We start from the raw sequence: 26,488 nt of genomic DNA, 5'->3' as shown, positions 1-26,488 counted from the left end.
GAACAATAATTCACACACATCTTCGGTTTATTTATTTTTGCTATTGCAAATCATATCGCTATGGACCACACTTGCACGTCTGTTGGTGCACTCTCTATCCAGGGCACCTCTCCAAGCGTGGAGCCACTGGCTGAGAAGGTGTGAGAGTGTACAACTTGATGCCATGAGGGCAAAATGCTTTAAAATGGTTCTGAAACTCCGCCCTTTCAGGTCATGCTGACCTGCATCCATGCTGACACAGTTACTGCCAATTCCCTGTGGCAGATGGAGTAAACATTAAATGGTATCTCATGGTGAACTAAGAAATAGTACAGACTACAGGTGAAAGAAGTTCTCATTAAATACCACAAGGAGAGGACTCAGTTTCTCCAGGAGACAAATGTACTGCAAATCCTGTGTCTGAAATTTAGGAAGAACTGAGGTGGTTATTACATGGACATGTATTAACCCATTTGATTCAACAGTAAAAGAAACACTTGTTTATGAGAAAAGGTAATTATTTTAATTATTTGTTTTGATAGTGAAAAATCAGCTTTTCCAATTAGGTTACAGGGCAAAAAAAAAAAAAAAATCCACTAATGCAACAAGGTAAATTATACCCCAATGTTTTAGTGAAGTACAACCACACACATAACACATACACATAACACACACACACAGAGCACAGTATAACAATTATTAACTATGTTATGCTTTCAAAGATAATATGAAATTAATGTTTCCATTATTTTATCCAGGTAAAAGAGAAACAGGTATACTGATTTGTTGTGTGGGTTTTTATTTTTTATTTTTTTATCTTTTTAGCACCAATAATGCCTTTTTCATATACATTACAAAAATCTGAGAAAACTGAACAACTCTAATGACAGGATAATAAATTCTTTTGCAAGTTATGCAGTTTCCAATTATTTTGTTCTCAAAAAATTGAACAAAGGCATGACTGAGTTGTCACCAGAAAAGATCATTAAGTGGGAGTTTTCATGATAAACAGCAGTGATTTTTGGTTCACTGAACTGAATGATCTTTTTAATAACAAAAATTATGTATGTGAACAAAGAATGCAACTGATCTTACAATTTGTCTCAAAGGCAAAGACTGTTGGACAAAAAAAAACATCACTCAACAGCATGATCTAGTGTGGGGCAAATGGACTGGAAACACACTTCATAGAAAAATGAACAATGTAAAATTCCCAGTTATCGATGTTTTCATGTGTTTTTTAAGTAGATTCTGATGGCAGATATCTCAGCTGTTACCATTAGATACACTAGAAACTGAAGAGAAATGATCACTTCAAAACACAAATATATGAAACGTACCATAAAAATCACACCTTTTCCTCCTGTTCACACGTTTGGAGAACACTTTTAGAACCTAAGAACATGCCAGGTCATGACACAGCTTCCACCAGCTCTCTCTGGAAGCACTGAGCACCATGTGTGCAGCCTGCTGAGCAAGCCCTGGATGGCACAGCTGTGTTTTCAGAAGGCACAACATTTCCACTTGGGTTTCATGTTTATCTCAGGGAGTCTGAGGCCTGGGGATACAACACACATGAAGGGGGGCTACTTTGTTCTCATCTCCACAGTATTATTTACCACATTCCCAGAACTGCTACTGATAATGTGTGGTCTCCACTAGCAGTACAGAATAGAAGACACAGAGACAAACCCACAAATCTGTAGACATCTGATCCTTGACAAAGGCACCAAACCATACACTGGAGAAAAGGCAGAACTTTTAACAAATGGTACTGGAGTAACCTGTTATCCATATGTAGAAAATGAAACTAGAACTTTATCTTTTAAACTGCACTCAACTCAAAATGGACCAAAGTCCTAAAATTAGACCAAAAACTATGCAACTCCTAGAAGACAATGTAGGGTCAACACATTCTGATTTTAGGCACAATGATTTTCTTAATAGGACCCCTAAAGCTCAGGAAATAATACCAAGAGTTATGGGATGACATCAAATTAAAAAACTTCTGCATAGCAAAGGAAACAATTAAGAAAGTGAGAACCTACAGAATGGGAGAACTTCTTTGCTAGCTACTCTTCTAACAGAGGAATAATATCTAAAATATATAAAGAGTTGAAAAAAATGTAACACCAAAAAATCAAATAATCCAATTAATAAACAGTGAATCAATCACTTTTCAAAAGAAGAAGCTAAAATGATAAATATGTAAAACAATGTTCAACATCACTTGCAATTAGGGAAATGCAAATCAACTACCCCGAGGAAGGAGAATGGGAGAAGGGAGGGAAGACAGGAGGGAAAAGAGAATCACGAACAGAAACTGAATTCCATACAGGTATGAGTTGCATAATGAACCCAATGCTACGTACAACTATAAAGCTTGAAGAGAAAAGAAAAAAAACTTCACTGAGATTTCATCTCACACCAGTTAAAATGGCAGTCATCAGGAATATAAATAATAATAAATGCTAAAGAGGCCATGGAGAAAATGAACACTTTTACACTGCTGGTGTAACCATAAATTAGTACAACCACTATGGAGATCAGAAAGGAGTTTCCTCAAAGACTAGGCATGAAAACACCATACGACCCAGTTATGTCACTTCTCAGTATTTATCCTGAAGAATTAAACTCATCTTACTACAGTGACACATGCATACTCATGTTTATAGCGGCACAATTCACAGTAGCCAAACTATGGAACCAGCCTAAATGTCCATCAATGGATGAATGGATAAAGAAAATATGATATATAATTTTTATTTCCCTTTTTCTTTATTCAGCCATAAAGAAAAATGAAATTATGTCATTTGCAGAAAAATGGATGGAACTAGAGATCATCATTTTACGTGAACTAAGTCAAACTCAGAAGGTCAAGGATCATGTGTTTTCTCTTATATGCAGAAGCTACAGAAAAATGAAATAGGGGTGGTTCTCATGAAAATCAAAGAGAGACTCAAAGAAAAGAGACCAAAGGGTGGGAGGCGGGGAGGGAGTGGGGAAGTGCCAGAGAGTGATATTGACCAAATGATATTGTTATACTGTTTGCATGTATGAATATGTAACAATAAATCTCATCATCATGTACCACTATAACGTAACAATAAAAAATATGTGAAAAAATAACATGTGATCTGCAAATAGTTGCTTGAATATCTATGTTAGAATAAATGAGAAAATAGTAACATCACAAAACAGCTACTATTTATCATATACCTGGTAATTTAGTACCTAACAATTCCCTATGAAGCAGGTAACTTCAAGGACGGTTAGCAGTGAGGTCACTGAGGTTTACAAGGCTAAGCACTGCCACAGGTACAGGTCACAGCGCTGCAGGCAGAGCCACTCCCACAGCATGTGCCTGCTCCTTTCCCATCTTCAAACAGAAATAACAAAACTGACTTTGTCATTACTCCTCAAGCATGTTTACTTTATAAAAGTAAACAAAATTATAAACGATTTTGATAGAAAATGGAAAGTCACATAAAATCAAATACAAATATAAGTGTTCACACACACAGACACTAGGAATAAGACTCTATAGAACACTCCCAAGCACACACTGAGCTTTGCTCCTCCTCTCGGCAAACAGAGTCTACTGCCCACCACAGACGTGCAGCAGCCCCTGGGACTTGGCTCATTTGGATTTCTGAGTCTGAACTGGATGGGCAAGTGCCAGCGGGGCACCCAGGTCTCCCTGGATCTAAGCAGGCGCAGGGTCACTGCCTGTTACTCAACTTACTTCTTGGGGAGCTTCATTTTTTTCACCTTTTCTTCAGCATGTTCATCCGCTATACCCACGTGACATCCCAGTGCCAACAAAGTCCTGCAAAACAAAAGCAGACATGAGCTGCAGGTGCCCCCATGTCCAGACATCACAACCTCACGGCTGTGAAAGGGACAGTGATCCACACTCAAAGCACATCACCAGTCTGTTGTCTTAAAGCTAAACAAAATTAAAAAAAAAATTTAAATAGTTGTGGATGGACAGCATGACTTTATTTTATTTATTTATTTTTTACGTGGTGCTGAGGATGAACCCAGTGCCTCATATGTGCCAGGCAAGCACTCTGCCACTGAGCTATGGTCCCAGCCCTAAACAAAAATTTTTTTATTTTCAATTCTTTACTTTTGAATAAGGAGTAAGACCCTGAAAATTGAAATGGCACAAAGGAGTAACCGGATACTTACGTCTCTCCCTACATCTTCTGTCTAGAGCTTTTTCCTGCCCCAGAGGCACTGACTGCTGCCCTTCTTGTACATCTGCTGTACAAGAATGGGGGTCTGCACACACTAAAGAAAAACGTGCGTCTGTGTGAATGTGTGTCCCAATAGTGGTGCTTCTGCCTTTCACTCAAATGGGCATATACAAGAGGCATTTCTCTAAGACTCACACTTTGACTTTATACTACAACCTTCAAATCACTATCCTTTCATGTAAAGCTGATTTGTGTTTTAACCTCTCTGAAGTTGGGAACATCAGAATGTTTTTAACCCATTTTCTTTTCACTGTCTTCAAGGCAATCTTCAGTCTTCAGCTATTGTAAACAATGCTGCAATGAACAACCTCTTACGTTGAGTACACACACCACTTACCACTCCCTGTGCACCTACCTGCCTTCCTAGACTTCCATGTTTATGGAAGTCTGTTTATGCATCTTGACATGGATGGATTGATAGAGAGATTGATAGAGGAATAGATGTCCAAATACACTTTCTAAATAAAGAATATGTGATTTAAAAGGGGACTAAAAACAGACAAGAAGTGGGAGTTGAAGGGTGATTAGAAGCTGTGAGTGAATGAGGAAGCCCAGTAGATTCCCAGACACCTGGTCTGTTCTGGGGCACCTGAAAGCAGGAGAGAAAGAAATCTGAAAAGCCTAAGATGGAGAAAGATAAAAAAAATCAAAGTTTGGGAAATATGTGCAATGTGCAAGCAAGCAGTCATCCTGAGGATGACTGTTAGGACTCCAAGCATGACTGCTTTTGAGCCCCTGCTGTGGATACCAGGTACTAAGGATGTGTCAATGTGGATTCATTAGGTAACAAAGGCACCTATTGGGGCATGTGGATGATGGGGCTGAGCATGGCATGGGGGAATCCCTAACTTCCTCTCCATTTCTGCTGGGAACCTAAAGCTACTCTAAAAAAAAATTAAGTCAAAAAAATAATCATGGCATCTGCCTCCTTGAAGCTTAAAGTCTCACAAGAAAGGCAGATATTAAATAACCCTGGAAGTGAGATTATGAATTATGATGAGAGCTATAAAAATTCTAAAAGGAGTTCTAAGAGAAGACAGGAAGTGATGGGAAAATCTCTACCAAGGAGGTGACACAAGTGTAGGCAGGGAAGAAGCCATGTGAGCATTAGGCAGAGAATTTCTAGGGAAAAGAAAGGGAACAGATAAGGCAGAAAAACTCTGATCTCATAGGAAGGAAGAGGTAGTGAGGGCTGGAACATAGGAACAAGGGAGGGTAAGGCACAGACACAGCCGGCCCTGTAGCTCCTGTGAGGATATGGAGTTCAAAAGCACCAAGAAGCCACTGAAGGATTTTAAGCATCCCGTGTGTGGATGCAGATATGTGCATGTGTGCAAACATGGGATTCCATGTGCATAGTGTGGAGACAGGATGGGAGACTAGCTGGGAGACTGGGGGTAGTCTGGGTGACAGTGATGGCGTGCACAGCAGCAGTGGGGGCGGGGGACAGACTGGAGCTGCACTTGGAGGGACTAACGATGGGCTGGACACAGGTTAAGACAAAAGGAGGTGTCCAGGATGACTCCAGGTTCCTGGCTGTGCAGCCAGGTAAGTGGCCGGGAGCATAGTTGACAAAGAGGTGATGGTGCTTCATGATACACTGGGGAGCACGTCACCTGTGGGCTAGGTGTACACCTCCTCCCCTCAAAGCAGGTGTCTGTGTTAAGGATCAACAGTGGGGCACTGTGAGCACCTGTGTGGTAATTAAATCATGGGTGTGATGAGAACATCTGCAGAGAGTGTGCTCCAGGAGAATAAAGGGCCCAGGATTGAACATAACGATGGAAACACGCATGACTGGAAAGATCACTGCCAGCAATGACCAACCACAAAAACAAGCACAGAAGAGGGAGAAGTGGGAGGACCACCTGCTCCTTTAGAAAACAGTGATGGCTCACCCTTACCTACCATCTTCCCCAGCATTGCTCTTCTCCACTGTCCTGTGTCCCTCATTCCACCCTCTCTCGCCCCCACATATGTACCAATGTCCTACAAATGATGCTCAAGAAAAAATACGTAGCCAGGAAAAGCATCACTGACATCTAAACATTCTAGAAAAGTATGTTGTTGTTGGTTAAACACATTACAGTATGAATTTTCAAACCATGACTTATTGATTCAAAATTTAAGACCTGAAATTTGTACAATATTGTATCAAATGAACGTTAAACCAGTAGCTAGAACCCCCCAGTCCACTCAGGGATACCTGGCTGCACACTCCAGTGACCTGTGCTGTTCCCAAGAAGGTGTCAGATCTCCATGGTGCTACACCATATGCAGGTGACAGTTCAGGTCTAGAGTAAGTCATCTGCCAATGATTTACATGGTCACAGAGAGAGCACCACATTATATTCACAGTAAATCACCTCCTCCATCCAAAATGAGCAACATGCTGGAATAATTTTCTGCATCTTCACTATTGTCATGTGTCGGGATTAAATGAACAAAGCTGTTGATCCCTCCATGATATACTGTAAAGCCAGCAACAGAAAGCCAGGATGGTGAGGATGGTGCTTGCTCTGCCAGACAGGTGGTTGTGAAGGCTTCATCAGAATGCTGTCACTGAGCCCCCACATCATGCCATGAAGTAGACACATTACCATCACCACTGAATAAGGAGAACAAAGTCTAAGATCAGCAAGGTTGAGTCACTCCAAGATTGCCTTGGTGGAGCAAGTCCTTGGGCCCTGGCCCCCCAAGGCCAGATGCTATTCTCTCAGGAACTTTGCTGGGGCCCTTGCCAAATGAGTAAATGAACAATAGAAACACAAAAAGCACCCTACTTCTTCTGCACAGTGGAAATGGACACAGTGTAAATTTTGGAAGAAGAGCTTTACCCCTTTAACTTAATTTTTAAAGAAATAGGTAAAAGCATTTCATCAGAAAGCCATATAAACAAACACTGCAGTAGCTATAAGAAACATCAGCAAAGAAATGTTAAAAATGAGCTCATGAAAAGGTCATTAGCATTCACCACAGGGAATGACACCACAGTTCATGCATCTAATGATTCATCAAACCATCCACCAGTAGCTGTCAGGAATGAGAGTGGATTATTCGCATCAGCATTCTACATGCAAATATGACTTCTACACTCCAGGATTTACTCTTTGCGATAGATGACCTAATTGTCAATCACTAAAATGACAGGGATGTAGTTCAGATTTAACTAAATTATGTTGTAAAAGATGGGGAAATCATGAGCTGCCATGAATTACTAAGCTAAAGGTATAAACCTCATGCTATGACCCACAGAAAGGCAGGACACACTAAGTACAAAATCCCAGCATTCAGACACAATGCACTGCTCAGACAGGCAAGCCGTCTTGTGTCATCTTCAGTAGTCTTAAGTTACTTGATTTGTGTGTATTCCTCCTCCTTTTAAGTTACTAATAGAAACTGGGCATGCCTGTAATCTCAGGTACCCAGAGGCTGAGACAGGAGGATCATAAGTTCGAAACCAGCTTTAAACAGACTTCATTTCAAAATAAGAAAAAAATTAGAAGGGCTGAGGATGTAGCTCAGTGGAAGAGTGCCTCTGGATCCAATCCCTAGTACTCAAAACTAAACTAAACAGCAAAAAAGCTACGAATAAAACAGAGACATACTTTGTGGTTCATTTGTTTATTTCCCAAATCCTAGAATCTGAAACATTATTTAAGTTTTATGTTCTGGTCCTTGGTAAAGTGGCTTCAATTGAAATAACTCCTTACTCTTTGCAAAACAGAAACAAATCAAAAGGACAAACAAAAATGTACTATGTAAGTGACCTATGTGAATAAAACAATTTCTATAGGACATAAAGGATGAAAGGAGCCTAAAGAAAAGTCACAGGCTTTTCAAAAACATTTTCTGAACTTTTTACATAAATTTGAAAATACATTCCTTCTTTATTCTACTCAGCCCCACTTGCCTCTGCAAAGGAAGGTGGCAAATTCAAGAGCTCAATGGGCACAAAGCCAGTGAAGAGTAAAGTTGCCTTTATGAGACGGTATAATCGCTCCCAAGAGCTTTACCCCAACAGTGCTGTCCAGATAGGAAGTCCCTCTAGAACCTCCCCAAAAAGGGTGCTGTGGCTAAGTACACTTAGAAACACCAGAGGATGACTCCACCATATTAGCTATTGACAGTGCACAAATGTGGAAAGTCCTGAAGCAACAAAGTGCCTGGCAATAGAGTAATTTGTGAGTGGAGATAACTTACAAGGGATGAAATCAGTAAAAATGACACTTCTTTAATGGTTTTAACCCATACCCTTTAAATAGGTCAGTTCAGTACTTCTAAAACCATCTATGACAAAGGACTAGTTTTCTTTTGATTTCCAGTTCATCATGGTCTCAATCTCTAATAAGATACAATAAAACTTTTCAAGTAGAATTAACATTTCAAAATGACAACATTTCAAGTTATCAGTTTAACAGGCATTAAATTTCTCCCTTAAGTAGGGATAAAATTCCTAAGCATTTAGAAGTAATATCTTTACTCATCTTGTCACAGATCAGTACCAAGTTTAGACTGGCCTGGTTCTTGGCCCATACTCTGAGTAGCACCACACAGGATCACGAAATCCCCATACTCTGTAATATCCTACACCTGTAGGATGCCTTTTGGGAAATGCCCACGTGGAGCAAAAAGACATAACGTGTTCCCAACAAATACCCAACCAAACCACCTACACATTCTGGAAAGTTCTAGCTGGAATTCAACTAACTTCATAGTGAGTCAGAGTAAAAGCGCGCTCTCTCTCTCTCTCTCTCTCTCTCTCTCTCTCTCTCTCTCTCTGGCTTTTTTTAGGTGAGATGGATTGGAAAATAAAAAAGCTGAGGAACTCACTTGAGGGTCTCGAGCGACATCTGTAAGTTGTAATTGCGCTCCTGTTCAGGCAGCTTGCAGAACTCCACCAGACACGGGTGCTGTCTCTTATTGTCATCTCTAACCTGGAACACAACAGGAAATGGGTATCAGACACAGGTATCAGACACAAGCAATGGTGCTTCAGTGGATGGCAGTGGAGACGCAGCGCAATAAGCAGCACTCAGGCACTGCCCAGGGACGCTGCCCTGGGATCCCTAGCCCAAGTCAGGTCAAGGGTCAGCAGTAGGGCAGCATCCTCTGCACTCCCTGCTCCCTGGCCCTGTCTACGCCTCATCTCCCACGGGCCTCTGTCATGCATGCTTCTCTCCTGATATCCACACCAGGATCGCTCAACTCCTTCCAGCATTTTTTCAGATCTCACTTTCTCCATGAGATTCACCAGCCTTCCTAACAGGGCAGTGTGCCACCCACCTTACTCTTTTTATTGTCCAAAATACTTAACAGACTCGATCCTTCTCTATTTATTTATTTTCTGTCTCCCTGAACTTGGAAGAACAAAGGAGCAAGGATTTGGGTCTTTTGTTCTTTGATGTTTTCCAAACACCTAGAATGTGCCTGATGCATGGCAAACACTCAATAAGTTTAATAAATTAAAACAAATCCTGTGTAAAAAGATGTGGTAAGGACTTAGTTAAAATTTGCAGTATTTCTTCTGTTTAGCACTAACCTCATTACAGACATCAATAAACAACATGATTGACTAATACTGAACTTATTAAATAGTCCTGGCTGTTCATTTCATCCCTTGTAAGTTACCTCCACTCTCACAAATCACTCTATTATCTCAACAAAACTAATTAGCTTAACAAAGGCATTTTCCAAAGTAACCCTTCATGTACACAGCTGTCCTTGAGAATATACAGGGAGTGAAGTCCAGATCTCTTCATGGATACCTAAACCCATAGACACTACAGTTCCTTCTTTAAAATGCCAGTGTTTGTCTAAAACCTTAGATCTCCCACCTGGATATATTAAATTGTCTCTAATTACTTACATTATCTGATGAAAAGTAGATAATAGGTAAATATTCATTACACTGTATTGTTTAGAAAAAAATGACAAGAAATAGAGTCTACATGTGTCCAACGCAGATGAAATCTTTTTCTTGAATATTTTTGATTTGCAGTTAGTTGAATCCGTAAATGTGGAAACCAAAGATAACAGAGAACCAACTTGAACATTGTATTTATTAGCAATGGCATTAAACTAAATTTAAGATTTCAGGAATGAGGAAGATGTTCCCTATTCTTATGTTGGTAATAAGGTTTTCTTCTTAGAGACCTAAATTACAGCACTAGTGCCTCGGTGGCACTAGATGACAGCCATATGCTGTCAGGGAACACATTCCTCCATGGAAATAATTACCAGGTTCTCTAAATGCCACAGGAAAAGTATGCAAACAGAAGGGAGGACTTTTTTTAGTCTTCATGAATCGCCCAGTTAGAAATAACCTCTTCATTGTTTTCTTGCAATCATAACAAACGAATTGGACTTATACATGAAACTGAGTTCTAAAATTTAGCTCAAGAAATCTCTAACACTAAATTCTAAACATTAAATAAAAAGTGAACATGTGTCAGTCCCGAGGTAAACCTGCATGGAACTCCACCTTCACCTCTGCCTCAGAGAAGAGCCAATGCCACTGTCCTCTCAGGTGCCTGGAACAAAACAGAACTTGCTCTTTCATGTGGCATTCTTGAACCCTGAATCTCCTGCAATCATGCCCTTTGTCCCCAGCCAGGCAGAGTGGGGACACTCATTGCCCATCCCCTAGGGCTATGGTTCTTCCATGGGACAGCACATCTCCCCCAGTGTAGGTACCTGAGAACATCACCTCCCTTCTCAGCATTCTTTAAGCTCTCAGCCCCTCACAGAGTAAAAGCACACTGCCCCTGCCTGAGTGGCCAGACTTCCCAGGGCTCTGTACATAGCAATGTCTCTGTGCTGTGCTACCCAACAGCCAGTGCAGATGCCCGGTCCCTTCCCCTCCTCACTTTACCCACTGGCTCCTCTGCCCAGAATCTGGTCCTGCTCTGACTGTTCCCAGCTGATACTGGCCTCAGGGCTGACATCTATCTCCTGGAAGCCCCCAGATTTCTCAGAAGAGACCTGTGTGTTCCTTTTCTCTCTGTGACTATTTGCATGAATTCACTGAGCTGAACAGGATGCTCCTAAAAAGTAAACACAGTATCTTATAGTCAAGGTCTTTCCAAATTTGGGTGCCCACTACCAAGCACAAACAGGCTAGTGAAAGGCAAGCAATAAATGTTAAAGGAACATATAAATGACAGAGTGGATCTACCTGGTGTTGTTCTATGAAACAGAGCCCTCAAATGATGCTCCTGGGAAATGTATCCCAGATCAACTATAAAATCTATGCAGAAAAGTAATAACTCAGCACACCAGGCAGCTAAGCATAAATTCCTAAACACACACAAACTTATTTACAATGTTAATAAACTTGTGACTTAGCCTATAGACTGGCCAATACCTTACTCTAGAATAAGAGTGATCTTAAGGTTTGGATCTCTAACTACTCAACTGGAAGGAGTTTCAGGGAAGGTCTTGTAAACAACCTGGACACGAGTCTCATGTTCGATGAGAAGACGATGCAAAATCTCCTCATCTGTCACTTTAAGACTTCCCCAAACAGATGACATGGAGCCCATAACAGGGCTTGCCCAGAAGGGTCCTGAGAAACTGCAGTAAGTATTTTGGAACACAGCTCAGGAAAGGGGCAGATGACAGCAAGACTGTAGAGACCCAGTCTCCTCCCTGGAGCCACATGAGGTTCAAGTTGATTCAGATACCCTGGACCAAGCAAGGGTAACTTCAGGCAATGGTGTGTGTGTGTGTGTGTGTGTGTGTGTGTGTGTGTCTGAGCCACTGTTCCACCTAAGACTCTGAAAACTCAGAGTGTTGTGCATACAGCAGGCGTAGTCTGTACGGTATTGAATGGAACTGAATTTAGCTCCATTTTTTAAAAAAATATTTCTTTAGTTGTAGGTGGACACAATTTTTATGAGGTGCTGAGGATCAAACCCAGGGTCTCGCAAGTGCTAGGCAAGCACTCTACCACTGAGCCACAACCCCAGCCTTTTCCCTCCATTTTAAAAGAGGATACATAACAAACACTTCACTGCAAAGCATAATTATTGAGGTGATTTATGAGCTTGTGGTGAACAGTGTCTTCACTAAGCTAAACCCCAGAAGATAGCTGCTCTTACCCCAGAGGCATGCAAGTTGCTCTTTTATTTTTCTGCATGAGCTCTTTTCAATTTTCCTAGCCTATAATCATCTTTTCTTCATCTTAAAACTTTTGGTGAATTTTATCTAATTCCTCTGGCAACCAACTATGTACACATTTATAATCTCTCTCTCTCTCTCCTACTAATTTTAACTGGGGGCTCATTCATTTTATTTTATTTTTTTAACATTTATCCTCTTCCTCAATTTTTAAGAGTCAAGGCATGCAACACCCAACTAGATACTGAATGAGTGTTTGCTGATGTAACAAACATCTAACCACTGTCTAGTTAATGCAAGGACCTCATCATCTCTGGACATGCTTCGGCAAGTTTTGTAGTGAAAGCCAGTTCTCCACTGGAAGTTAGAAAACATGGGTTCCAGTGCTGGAGCTGCTACTCACTAGCTATAGGACTTCTTCAAAGGCATTTAACAACCCTGCAAAGAGCCTCAGCTATGTCATCAGATAAACAAATAACAACACGTAACCCAGCACACTCTAATGACAACTCAATTGGATATTCTGTGAGAATGCAAAGCCATCTGCAGAGGAACACTACTGAGTGGTGTGGAGTACCTGGTGGTACAACTCACACTAGCAATAAACGCTCTTCATTCAGAGCTTGAAGCATTAGACTATTACTTGGAGGAATAATTTCTGTATTTTTAAGTTCTTTGTTACTATAATAAAGCACTACAACCTTTGGGATATTTAGAATAACAATATTATAAAAACAATAGTAGTAACAAGGTCCTACTAAAAACAGATCTTTCAATTTATTGAAAAACTCCAAGATATTTAGAAATTAAGCATTTAGAAACATTTAATCGTTACTTCTTGACCTATCTATCCTCCTACTGTGAAACCAACTGTGAAGTTCTACTCACAAATCTCAGACTACTATGTACAGCTGGAACTAAGAGGAGAGGAAGATCAGACAGAGGAAAGAAAATGGACTTACTTTTTTACTTTAGGTTTGAGCTATTTTTTAAGTGGCTTAGAAATCTCTGCCTGTTGCCTATTAATCTTGATTTGAAAATATAACTTGCAGTTCAAAGATAACTTTCAATGACTTAGGCAACTAAACCATCCTTCAAGGAGCCTGCAAATAATGTCAGTCCCTTTAGAAAATAAAAATAAAACCTGCACAGAGCTAACAAGTAGAAAAAATAAAATCAATCCAATTGATTCATGTCACCCTGTAGCAGGACAAGGAAAAAAAGATGTATTAACAGAATCTGAAAATAAATTTCAAAATTATATACCGGACCATACTGCCAGCCAAGTTCGATTTTATTCATAACCCACAGCTCATGGATATTCTCTGCCAGTTTTTCTCTTATCCTTTCCAGGTGAGGAGGCAACACAATCTAAAATTTAAAAAAAAGAAAAAACACACATGAGAAACACAAGTAGCATGGTGCAGGGTCATAACAATGCCTCATGAGCTATTAAGATACAACACCATAACTCATCCTAAATCACCTATTCCACAGCCCTCTTTAGGCAAACTTGGGGACCCTTTTTTAAATTTATTTTTTGGTGAATACGTAGGTTTCTGGGAGAATAGTAAACAAAGTAAATGGAGTATTGATGGGAACAACTAAGGGTCATGGGACAATACCAAGGGGTGCATTATTTAAAAAGAGAAATCACTCCAATGCTCTTACACCCACCTGGCTGGCATCCACAGGCCAGGGGGACAGGAAGCCAGCACCTGAGTTATATTCCATGGGCTCTTTGAGCCTGTAGATGTCTGACTGCAGTAATTGTGTTTCCCCTGAACCAGTACTCTGTTCTTTTAGTGGTTTCCAAACAAAATTTTCAAGGAAAAAAAAAAAAAAAACATTTACCTGTTCTCATTAAAAGGAAGAAGTTTAATGACCTCTTGATAAGCAGCACAAAATGGTTTTCAGGGTGGGGAGCTGGGTTTTTCCCGTCTTGATAAAGCAAGTCCTCCTATGTGGCCCCATGCCACTTCCTCAGCAGGGCAAACGCCTGCAAGGCCCATTCAGGAGGCACATTTCCACAGGAAGCAGCTACCTCTGTGCCCTCTCTCTGCACTGGCTGCAGTTATCAAGGTCTTAGGTGACCTCTACACAACACCAATTCACAACCCCAATGCCCACTTTCATCTTCCCAAGAGCGTTTCCTAATAAACCTAGGCAACACTAAACATATCCTGCCACCTTTCTACAAGGGACAACACAAACTGAAACCAGACATGAATAATTCTTGAACACTTATTTTACCTACATAATATAAAAAATCTGCAGGGTGAAACCAGAAATACGACTCAGGGAGCCAAACAAGTGGTTGACCAAAAAATGAAATTTATGAGGCCTTGTTATTAATTTAGCATTGATGTCAGAAACAATGACTCTGGTCTTCAAAAAGTAATCAACTTGACTATGGAGCCAACCTCACTGAGGTCATTGGAGCCATGTTTAATTCACTGTCAACCTCAGGACCCGGTATGTCTACCAGACAGGAAGGCATGAATGGTGGCTGACATCCCTGGGTGTCCACCTGTGAGGAGGTATTATCTGCTAACTGTGTCAAATGGCCTCAGAATCCCAATCAGCAAGGCTTCTACCTTCCCCACAGTCACAGAGAAGACAACTGATCCCAGGCATCTTAATCCCGGTACCCAAGATCTCAATCTTTCCAGAAGGTAAGGTCAGCTAATCATTTCAACAAGAGCATCTGGAGAGAAGAAATAAAAATCTCCAACTCTGTTCTATGTACAAAAGTGCACTCCAAACTCAGTATGTATCATACCAATGTGGTGCTACTTCAAGTGCAGTTTGCTCCCCAATATCAAGTCATCCTGACACTGTTACACCTTGAAGTCACTTGCGTAATTGTGTGCCTAAGCTCCACCTGCTGCTTTCACTGCCTGTTTTTTAAAGTATAATATGCATGTCATAAACTAAATTATATTGATTACTTTAACAAAACCTTAAAGACAATCTTGAACAATGCTTTTAAAACTTGAGGTCGGGACACATTTGTGTGCTCTATGAAAAAAAATTGGCAGTGGGATGACTTTGTTTTTCAGAAAAGAAATAGAACACAAGATGGGTGGGGTGGTGGGAAAGGGGACTATTATTTTATGGAATGTGCTGCAAGCAGATGCATCGGTTGCATGCTGAAAACGCATCCCTGAGGGCAGCAGTGCAGGCTGCAGCCCCACTATGTGTCCACATAATGAGGGCACAAGCGCTGTCTGCAGGGCTGATCTCCATACCTGGGTGGTGTCCACGGGGATTGGTGTGAAGGCGGCTTGTGTCAGGGACACCGTGGGGCCCAGCAGGTCTCGCGTGTATGTCCTCTCCTGCTTGTACTCCCTGCTGTGCTCCACTTTCAGCTTTTCCTTGGGCAGAACAGCTTCGTAACAAGGAGCATACCCGGGTGGAGGAAGGAATTTGAATTCTCCATGTCGCCCCCCAAGCAAAAAGCGAACCCTACAAAGGACATATACAGAGTCAACTACATTCTTAGTGAATGTGAAAGTTTTCTAATCAGCAAAATTAATAGGAAAAAATATTAGTGCAAATTAACTTTATCAGAAGCTGCATTATTTCCTAAGTACCATCATAATGGAATCACTTTAGAATCCAAAACCCTCTAACAATAAAAGGCAAAACATGAGGGTATCACATTGATCCAAAGACAAAACCTGGTTAATGTGCATCTGTGGGCCAGTGGAGATCTAGTGGTCACTGGAGAAATAACTAAAAGCACACACATACTTCTACATCAGTGAAGTGCAAGTCCACAACAACTGGCCACTCAACGCCTCAAGGAATAAAAAGAGGAAAAGAAGATACGATCTAAGTATCTATAGGTTTAACAATACTGGGCTAGAAGTGAGGCAATAACCACTCCCTAGCACCTAATTTACTAATGAACTCCTTCAAGCAGAGACAGTTTATCAATTACATTTGCTGAAGAAAGCACATAATCTTTATTTCTTATTGTTTTCCAATTTCAACAGCAATAACTAAACTTTTTAAAATTTTTAGACATCATTTTCATTTAATTAAAAATAATCTGAGTTCCACTGGACAATGCTTTTTGAAGCTGATCAATGTATCAATTTCTTGGGGCTCTTGGCTTACAAAAATAAGAGCGAATTTTTCATTTCCTTGTAATTTCTTTTCTAACTTTTGTTTCAGTTCCAGGTCAAAAAACAATGAGTAAAAGAAAAAGAAGAGCAAAAAGTGAGGAAAAACAGAAGCTTTGAAATAACTTGAAGTTTATAGGAACAAACATGATTTGAATAAATATACCAGAAAATGTCATTGGTACATGGATTATTCTGTTCTTCTTCAAGATGGTGCTTTTTAAACTAGGAATTATTCTTGGGAGGAACAATATAAGTAAAAGAATAATCAAAATGTACAATAGTCAGCAGGAACAAGGGAGACCCACATATATCCAAGTGGACGACAGGATGGCCCCTGGTTAGATCACTCAAGATCATGATGATCCTGATCATCTAATTCAAGATAATGCTGATCATCATGCACTCAAGTTTTCTCTGTAAAACTCCAGGGAACTACTGTTTTAGTTTGTTTCTCTCTGGTAGTCTAAAAACGAGGAAACAGTTGAAGGAAACCATCTTGACACAGTTGATCATAGGCAGAGAATTTACCAGTGAAACAGGTGGAGGAGCCACGTGATCTCAACAGAAAGGGCACTGAATTTCTCCAGAATGAAGGGGTTTGTGGTAGGATGGGGGACCAGGTAGGAGTGAAAATGAATATAAAAAAGTGGTGTTTTTAGTGGTATTATAAACTTCCCCTTATTTAATAGTACAACGATCCTAAGAAATAGATTTCAGGGTGCTGGCTGGAGGGAACATTGTTACCCAGGGCTAAATGGGTGAATAGGTGAGCAAAACACCTCCCCAGAATCCCTCTCGGGCAAACCTTACCTCTGCCTTCAAGGAACAGGCCAAATGCCCTGCAGACAGACACCAGGAGGTAGGAACAAAGGTTAGAGAAGCAGGATGGCAGCAGGACAGAGCCTTCTGCAGAAGGGTGAGAAGTGAGAAGGAAAACAGACCCAAAAAACAGAGGCATACTAACTTTATTCCTGCAGAGAAACTAACAACTGGAAAGAAGAGGCCATCAATGTTGAAATTCTCAAACATTCCTTGAACAGGCTGACCATTAATTCGGAATGAGATGCTGGGTGCACTTAGATCTAAACAGCAACTGATGACATCATCAGTTCTCAGCAGGTGCTGGTTTGGTGAGCTTACAGTGCGGGCAATACAACCTAGTGGGGAGAAACATTAAGGAAGGTTACACATTTCATCTCAGAGCATCCAGGCAGTGAAAGCAAAGCACAGTGCTAGAATGGACTCACTCTAATGTGACATGCCAAACTCTTGGAAACAAACAAAATGTTTTGTTTTTTCAGGATCCAGGCTGCCTCGTTAGACAATGGACCACCCAACATCAGAAATGTCTGCATGTAGCTGGAAGAGCTTTGCTGCAGAAATTACCTTATAGCAAATGCCATAATGATGTTAGGGGACATTTTCCAGGAAAAGATCCGACTTGGAATAGCTGCCTTGCCACGTAGCTAGTGCAGCCTTCAGCAAATTACATCACTACCCTGAGCCTCGAATTCTAATATGCAGAATTCCAAATGCCATCACCTTCTAGAAGTGCCATGTCAATTAGATCAATGGTTTAAAGGATCAGTTTTGGTCACACCAGACACTTGGCATCAGGTTCTTTTTCAAATACTATATCCCCTTTGTTTTTATAAATTCAGAATTATATAAGGATAATGAAAGAAGAAAATGTGATCATTATTTCTTGCAGCATATTGTATAGAGTGAGAAGATTTTATGCCATTTGGTTTATTTTACAACTTATTTCACATGAGATCTTGGTTGGCACCTTGAGTGCAGGTTGCAACTGGAGGCAGGAAAATACTATTTGATAAATGCCCCTTTTCACCTGGCCAACACACCAAGGCTCTTCTGACTATATCAGAACTCCTTTGTAATTAGTCTCAAGAGCATCTATTTTCTCATGGCATACTGAAATAAGGGAAATAGGGGTCTCCCAAATCCACATGCTATCTAACACAAACATAGCCCTCTATTTGAGTAAAAACTGAAACAGATTCATGACGCACGCAGGCTTTGCGTTTTTAATGACACTTGTTTTTATCTCTGGCATGCCAACATTTTTACCAAGAACACTTTTCAATGGCACTGATAGTATCTACTTTTTAAAATATGGATACGTTTTATTTCACCAATATTCATATCTTCAAGCAACAAAATTACTATAAAGTGGCTCAGAATTCCCTGAATATAATAAAGGTAGCTTCAAAAATTTATGTAGTAGCATGCAGCTCATGGAAAAAAGCATATTTCTGTGTTGGTATCAAAGCTGCAGTTAATAAAAACGTTATTTTAGCTATTCTTACAGTCAAAACAGGTTGTACTATAATCCAAATATACTGCTCAGTTTAAGGGACATCATTGTACACTAATGCTAACAGCTTATAGTCACCCTGGTAAACTGTTCTGCAATGTCTGAGACTGACAGAAGGACCCCAATGATCACCTGAATCTACAGTTTCAACAGCACTCAGGGCTGAGCCACTTGGCAGCATCCCAGTTGCATCTAAGTCAACCCATCCCTGGATTCATGAGAACCAACACGCCTGCTCCATGCATTAGTCAGGAAGGAGGGGGACAGCATTGGTGGAAACCCGACATACTCCATTCTTCTTCTTCGCTGAAATTCCTTAAGAGCACAAAGATTTCCCACACCTGTACAATCTCAAACATCTGGAATGCCTCAAGAGCAACACTGCACAACATTTAAATTAGAATAATGGAGACACAGCTCAAAACTGTTGCTTTTGGGCCAAATCCTGGTGCCAAGGAACATCTCCACTCCCCAGTTACAAAATGTTCACTAACAAAATGTGTTGTATCCTCAAAGTCACCAACATTGACAATTTAGATTCTACAACAGTGACTGAAAATACAGAAACAGGAGCATAAACCCTAAGAAAGTGATCTGAACTACTATGAATCAGGCCTGCATAATTCAGATTCCAGACGTGCCTCTGTGGATTCTAAATTGTAAGCTAGCAAAGCATGGGAGAGAATGTGTCCTTCAACAACAGGCAAAATGTAGTTTCTTACCTTTTTTTTTTTTAATGGACCAATATTTTCTCTTCATAAAATAGTTTCAAATAATTTTCTCCCAGAATTCCAGAACCACCCCCGCCCATCCTTCCTGTACATGCCCAGTCTCTGAAATGGATTTTGATCTTATTCTTCTACTCAATGATACTCTGTAATAAAAGGCACAATGCACCCAACTCAGATCCCTAAGCACTAGATTCTTTCAATGTCTTGAAGGGAAAGGCTTTGAACCGAAAGCAAAAACAAAAACAGTACAGTGTGCCATGCACGAGGCTAAAGTAACTGGAAACAATTTGGCCTTATCTCCGAGTAGTTACTACCCCTAATCTCTGCCTAATGAGAAAACAGCATTCACCTCTCCAAGTGCCTATTTCCTGCAGAGTGATACTGAGCTAGAGAGATGATAAGACTCGAAGGCTGTAGTTGCAATGTATTTAAAAAATAAACATTATCCCTATTTTAGCTTGGCAGGCCTTTGAAGTTAGCACTCTTCGCTTCTGAGTGGTCTACAGGAAACTTTACCATGGGAACAAGGAACCATAACTATCATCCAGCACAGTGAACCTGGGTGCAGGCAATGCATGCCTCTGCGAGGACCCCGACCACAAGCCTAGATAAACTATCCAGAACGCATCTCTTCTGAGACACTGGCATTGAATAAAGAAGAAAGTCAGTAGCTTTTAGTGTTTGATACATCCACATAGTCTTTTCACTTTACAAACTCATTACCATACATGCAGATTTAGTTGACTTTAATTTTTAAATTTCTTTTCATAAGCTGTTACACCTACACAGCATTACTAAGTGAATAATACTGGCATCCACGAGGCACAGTTCAGTTTTTTATAACTGAACTTTCTTTTCTACACACTAAATACTTTGAAAAATATGCAGGGTCATAGCAGGACTATGTTCTAAATGCAGCTCTACAAACACAAGCATGTGTCTGCAGAACCTAGATCAACTCAAGCATCTATAAAGCATCTACGTAATTAAGAGCGAGGCTTTTAAATCAACCAAACTATGACTTGTTATGAATCAGAGAAAGGAATATTATTTTATAACATATAGTACTCATTTTCAATATATACTCAAGCAACAGAACTGAGAGCTGGTAAAATGAATTATACATTTATCTTCAACCCTTTCTACCCTTCTGCAGAGAAGTGTTATTTCATCATGGCCAGACTCCTCACACAGCACCATGCAGAGTTCTGATTCCTTCCTCTATGTTATCTTGGAGGAGGCTAAACTCATCTACTTCTTCTAATTACTTACCAGGGTTTGTGTTTTGTGCTTTATATATTGGAAGCTAACCTCTGCACATGGCAATTAAAGTTGAGAACACAAGTTTGGGCAGTTCACTCATATACTGGAATGCTATTTCTAAAATATACTGTTCATAAGCAAAACAGACCTTTTACAAGGTACTATAATTATAATTATTTTCTTTTTCTCTAGTATAACTCTGCTTTCCACTCAACTCTCTTATTCAATGTCTCAAATATTAAGTTTCTGAATAATGTGTGTCCCTGACAAAGCAGCCCCAATCACTTTCAGACATGCACAGCAGGGTCACCAGAGGTCCATCAGGAAAGAAAAGGGAAGTGCTCACCTGACCAGAGATGAAGGCCGTCAAATCCATAGGAGAAGAGGTCATCACCAACGCCATTGCCACCCCACTCTTCGCCCCCTCCGGGGTAGGGCGAGTACCCCTCAGTGGAAGCCCAGCCCACTCTCAGGTGAGTCGCTTCCGCAGTCACGAAGGGCTCAGTGTGGTCCACCATGAGCTCATAGTACCACTTCTTATACTGAGCAGACCCTTCACTGACGCCCAGGAAGATGTTGGGCCTCATGCTTCAAAAGAGGAGAAGAGCGTGTGAGCAGAGGCCAAGCCTCTCCCTGTATCCTATGCCCCTCGCTGTGCTGAACCTCAGTCCTGGTTTTCAAGGAGGCCACTCTAATGCATCCCTTTCAGTGCTTCAGAGAGATTAAAACAACCCCCGAGGCAGCACTCAGTGACAGCCAGCCTCCCAAGCTCACCTTCAGGGAACAGTGCTTGCTTTTTGGCCTACTGGGCAAGGCCACTCCAGGGTCAAGGAGTTTGTCTAATTTGCTCTACATCATCTTTTGTACCATTAATCAAATGTAAGCCACAAAGTGAGACACTTGGGGCAGCAGGCCTCTGGAACTGATGGGGTTGTTACTGACCCAAGACACGCAGATAATTCTCAAACTGAGCTTCACATCACATGATGTGAGTCCGAAGCAGGTCCCTTCCTTTGTGAGAGAACCAAAATGACAAGTAGGGGCTGTTGCCTCCATGAATATTATATTTAATTCCTCTATCAGGAGACCTACACTCTGCAGTCACCCCATTAGTGGTGTCCTCAGAAAATACACTCGTTAGGACAGGGCTATTATATAAGGAAGCCTTAAACCAATCCTGTCCAAACAATGCAAGGCAGGACACACAACCCGCTCTACACCTTTGTTTAAAATAAGATGAAGTAGCACATCTCTCTCGGAATCACTGTCACTACACAGAACATTTTGTTGACTGCAAAGTATGTTGTTGGTTTTGTTTATTTCAAGGGGCAGGAAAGGAAACGGTGACAAGGCATGGCAGATAAGAGCTGGGTCTGGAGCTAGACCTGCGTTCCACCCCCAGCTCTGCGCTCTTCACCCTCAATCTGAGGTAACAGCAATGTCTGGAAACACACATATGCACACACGATACTGACCATGTAGAGCAAATGGCTTGGTAGCTGGCACTTTATACCCAATAAACGTTAAACTCCTTAAAAGGGGATCTGACTGAAAATGCCATTTCATTGGCTGTTCATGGAATTTATTGTATTTCAGATTCCTTTTTATCCTACATAGTGGGCACCTCAAAGTAGCACTGAAGGATAAGGTTTTTGGTCATACTGTAAGAAGGCATGACATAACTATATACAACCACAGCCCTGGTTAGTCATCAGCCTGCTCCTGAAAGCATCAGGGACAATCCATTCACTTGTGAACATGAATAGAAGCTTGGGTTAATGATAAATCTGTATTTTGTTTGGTTCATCTATTATCATTATCCCATCTGCTTGGTAGAAAACAATCCTTACATCATTCACTGGGGAAATACACTAAAAATCCTAATAAAACAAAGAGAACATCTGTACCTGGCTACAGAGCTGGACCGAGAGCTTTTTCTCCACGTGACCTATTTGTGACATCGTCCATATGAATTTACCTGCTAACGTGGTTCACAAGACGAGTCTGCAGTAAAAGATCACGTCCTGGCAGGAGATTGTCACAGATGAGATGCTGGTTAGACCGGACAGCGACCCCATGGCAAACACAGAGTGAACACAAGACATCCAAGACCTGAAAGAAAAGCCACTTCTGCTGAGTCTAGTTGGCCTCAGATCCGGGCTTGGGCAGCACCTTCCAGGGAGCTAACCCACCCACAGCGACATCTGACTCAGCAGTCTGAACACACAGTGGGCATTCCCCAGGTTCTCCAACCTCCCTCCACAAACTAAGAGCTGCTCACGCTCCACTGACACTAGGAAGAAACACCGATCAGTGTCACCCACCCACCACTACAAGAAGTACTAGTGAAAAATTCCACACATCTTTGAAAAGCTACTTAAACACATATTTTACTTTTTATTTTTTAATTTAAATTAATTAGTGCATGCAAACATTAAAATTTTACATATTTATATAGTACCTATATGTATATGTTGTGTAATGTTGAAATCGGGGCAAACATATCTATCTGCTCAAATATTTATCATTTCTTTGTGGTGGAGACATTCAAATGCTTTCTTCTAAGCTTTGTAAAATATACAGAATACTGTTGCCACACTTTAAAGATTCCTGAATTCATTCACAGAAATAAAATGGCTTACTTACTTTATGATTTCTCCCATGCTTATCTAAAAGTGAGATAATGGATTTAATATGTCCTTCTTTAATAATATTTAGCGCTTCTGGACTTTCCACTAACACACAGTGTAGAACTTCAAGAATACCTAAGGATAAAGCAGAGGGGAAATGTGACTGGTCAGCCTACAGGGACGTTCCTACCTTCACAGGCGATGAACTATGTTCACTCTCTTTAACAAAGAACTACTTTGTGCTCAATGTGTTTGCCACAGGGCACTTCAAGAAGTGACAGGTGGCATTTGCAAGAAGGAGCTGATATCCAAAAAATGATGAAATCAGGAAGAAGGAAAATGCAAAACCCTAACACAGAGTTCAGTGATAAGGCTGCTAATTCCACTGAGGGACATAAGAAGGAAAGTCACGAGGCATCCAGCCGCTCCAGGCCAAGTAAGGAAGGGTGGGAGGGGTTACAGTTTGGATATGCAGGGTCCCCAGGAAAGCTCATGTACCTGAAACAAGAGGTAGAAGGCAGCAATGTTCAAAGGTAAATGATGGACTGTGAGAGCTGTGAGAGCGGTGACTTAATCTGTGGCTGGATTAATAGTGTGAATGGAGGTAACTGTAGGAGGGTGGGGCGTTTGGAGGAAGTAGGTAACTGGGGACAAGCCTGAGGGCTCTATATTTTGCTCCTGGCCCCTCGCTGGCTCTTCTTCCTGGCTGCCTTGAGAATGACACCCCTCCTCTCTCATGGCATTCCACCAAGGTGCTCTGCCCCACTCAGACCCATGGCAATCGAGTCCACTGACCATAAACTGAGCCTCTGAAACCCTGAGCCAAAATAAACTCCCTCTCCTCTAGGTTGTTCTTGTCAGGTGTGTCAGTCACAGCATTAAAAAGCTGAGCAACACAGAGTACCTCAGTGAAGGCTTGAGCAAAAGCACACTGGTGTGCTTCATGCACAGAGAGAGCAGGGAGGGGACAGATCGCATGGGGCCAGGTTATGGGCATCTTGGCACTGCAGATGTAATCCTGCCATAATGCAGCCTGCTCCATGTAGCGCCATCTCCTTGAGATTTACAGTGTGGAATGTTTCCCAGTTTGCAAAACAAGAGAAATATACAAATAAACACAAAGTAAATAGAAATAAACAATAATATGCCCATGGAAAATACAGAGAACGACCTAAAGTTTGAAAAAGAAAGAAAATCCCATTGTGAGAATGGTTAGCATGAAATTAAAAGCTTCATGAGTACATCCGTGTTCATCCTTCTGCATCAAGCTTGCCTTGTCTGTAATGGGAATGCCTGGATGCCAGGAACCCAACACACAGAGTACACGGTATCTCGTCCCCCTCCCCCACCAAGCACATACATATACATCTATATGTATATCTCAGAGTTACACAGAATCAGAAGGGCCTCTGAAGAACCTTGCAGAAAAGTCTACACACCTCAAACACAGTTCACTGTCTTAGAAAATAAACAAATTGTCAGTTTTACAAAGGCAGAATATAGAAGTAACTCTATGGCTGTCACAATCGACACTAAACTCAAGTCCCAATCCATTAGAAAATGAAGGGTTTTAATACTAATTTCTTTACTTATAGCTTAATTTGTTAAAACATGAACATATATTTGGTTTAAAAAGCATCCAAAAAGATCTTGAGATAATTTGAAGGTTGCTCAAAATCAGTGGCTGTTTTCCAATACCCAGTGACAACAGAAAATCAAAAGGTGCCAAAAATAATAATATGAGAAGCTAAGTTAAAGACGTTTTTGTAAGTATACCAAAACTGTTTGCTTCTTTTGCCATTGTTACAAATGCAGCAAGGAAACAAACCCAGTCATTCTAGCTGACCTAACATAGGAGAAAGGAAAAGCACTTTTAAAGGACAAGTCATGCTAATTCTGATGTTTTGTTTGGCTTTTCTATTATTCATTACTACAGAACATGTGGCAGTGTACTTCTGTAAACAAGGATTTGTTTATTTATTTGCATTTTTCCAGGCACATTCATTTACAGACTATTATGGCCACTTCCCACTGCAAGGCAGAGCTTAGTATGACAAAGACCTTACTTCCACAGAGCTTATGGCCTGTTATCTGGCTGCTGTGGGTTGGTGTTTGTTTCTCCCTGAAATTGATATGTTGAAATCCCAATCGATGGTGATAACATTAGGAAGCAGGGCTTTCTGGGAGGTGACGGGTGATGAGGGCAGACCTTTTATGAAGAGGATTAGTGCCCTTAGGAAGGGGACCCAAAGAAGATTTTCTGTCTCTTCCACCATGAAGGATGAGCTTTCTACAAGGACAGAAAGTCTCACCAGACACCAAATCTACTGTGCCTGATCCCTGACTTCCCGACCTCCAGAACAGAAAGTAATAGCTTTCTCTTGTTTATAAACCACCCCATTCATGGCACTTTGTCATAGCAGCCCAGACAAACTAAGACTTTGGCCTTTTACTGCAAAAGTGAGCCAATCCCTGCTACACATTCAACCTTTAGGAGTAAAAAGATCAAGAACAACAAATTCTCTTGTAAAGAAATAGTCATGAAGGTCCACAGCATACATAAAATGGGATGTCAGAAAAGGATGTAAGACTGGATTTCAGAAATGAACAACATATCACAAAATCTAAGAATGATAATGTGACAACAAAACCCTGACATTTCTTATATGTGACAGTCTAATAATAGAAGAACTTCAGGATTTTGGCTTTAATATTAAACAACAAGTGCTAGCGAGGATGTGGGGAAAAGGGTACACTTGTACATTGCTGGTGGGACTGCAAATTGGTGCGGCCAATTTGGAAAGCAGTATGGAGATTTCTTGGAAAGCTGGGAATGGAACCACCATTTGACCCAGCTATTCCCCTTCTTGGTCTATTCCCTAAAGACCTAAAAAGAGCATACTACAGGGACACTGCTACATCGATGTTCATAGCAGCACAATTCACAATAACAAGACTGTGGAACCAACCTAGATGCCCTTCAATAGACGAATGGATAAAAAAAAAATGTGGCATTTATACACAATGGAGTAAC

The 26,488-nt window shown here is 40.9% G+C and overlaps 1 protein-coding gene across 1 annotated transcript in view; it reads right to left on the bottom strand.

The window, feature by feature from the left end:
* The window catches only part of Ryr2 (ryanodine receptor 2), a 437,587-nt gene that overhangs the window by 244,189 nt on the left and 166,910 nt on the right, over nucleotides 1–26,488 (bottom strand). The window contains exons 19-26 of the mRNA XM_048800411.1: nucleotides 23,471–23,589; nucleotides 22,803–22,936; nucleotides 21,171–21,412; nucleotides 17,460–17,652; nucleotides 15,614–15,830; nucleotides 13,629–13,733; nucleotides 9,075–9,178; nucleotides 3,725–3,808 (exon numbers count right to left, since the gene is read on the bottom strand). Of these exons, the coding sequence (XP_048656368.1) occupies nucleotides 3,725–3,808; nucleotides 9,075–9,178; nucleotides 13,629–13,733; nucleotides 15,614–15,830; nucleotides 17,460–17,652; nucleotides 21,171–21,412; nucleotides 22,803–22,936; nucleotides 23,471–23,589 (1,198 nt within the window). The remainder of the gene's footprint in view (nucleotides 1–3,724; nucleotides 3,809–9,074; nucleotides 9,179–13,628; nucleotides 13,734–15,613; nucleotides 15,831–17,459; nucleotides 17,653–21,170; nucleotides 21,413–22,802; nucleotides 22,937–23,470; nucleotides 23,590–26,488) is intronic.

This window comes from Marmota marmota, unplaced genomic scaffold, assembly GCF_001458135.2.
Source record: "Marmota marmota marmota unplaced genomic scaffold, marMar, whole genome shotgun sequence".
In the NCBI taxonomy this organism is placed as follows: Eukaryota; Metazoa; Chordata; class Mammalia; order Rodentia; family Sciuridae; genus Marmota; species Marmota marmota.
This window is presented reverse-complemented; position numbering and strand designations above follow the sequence as displayed.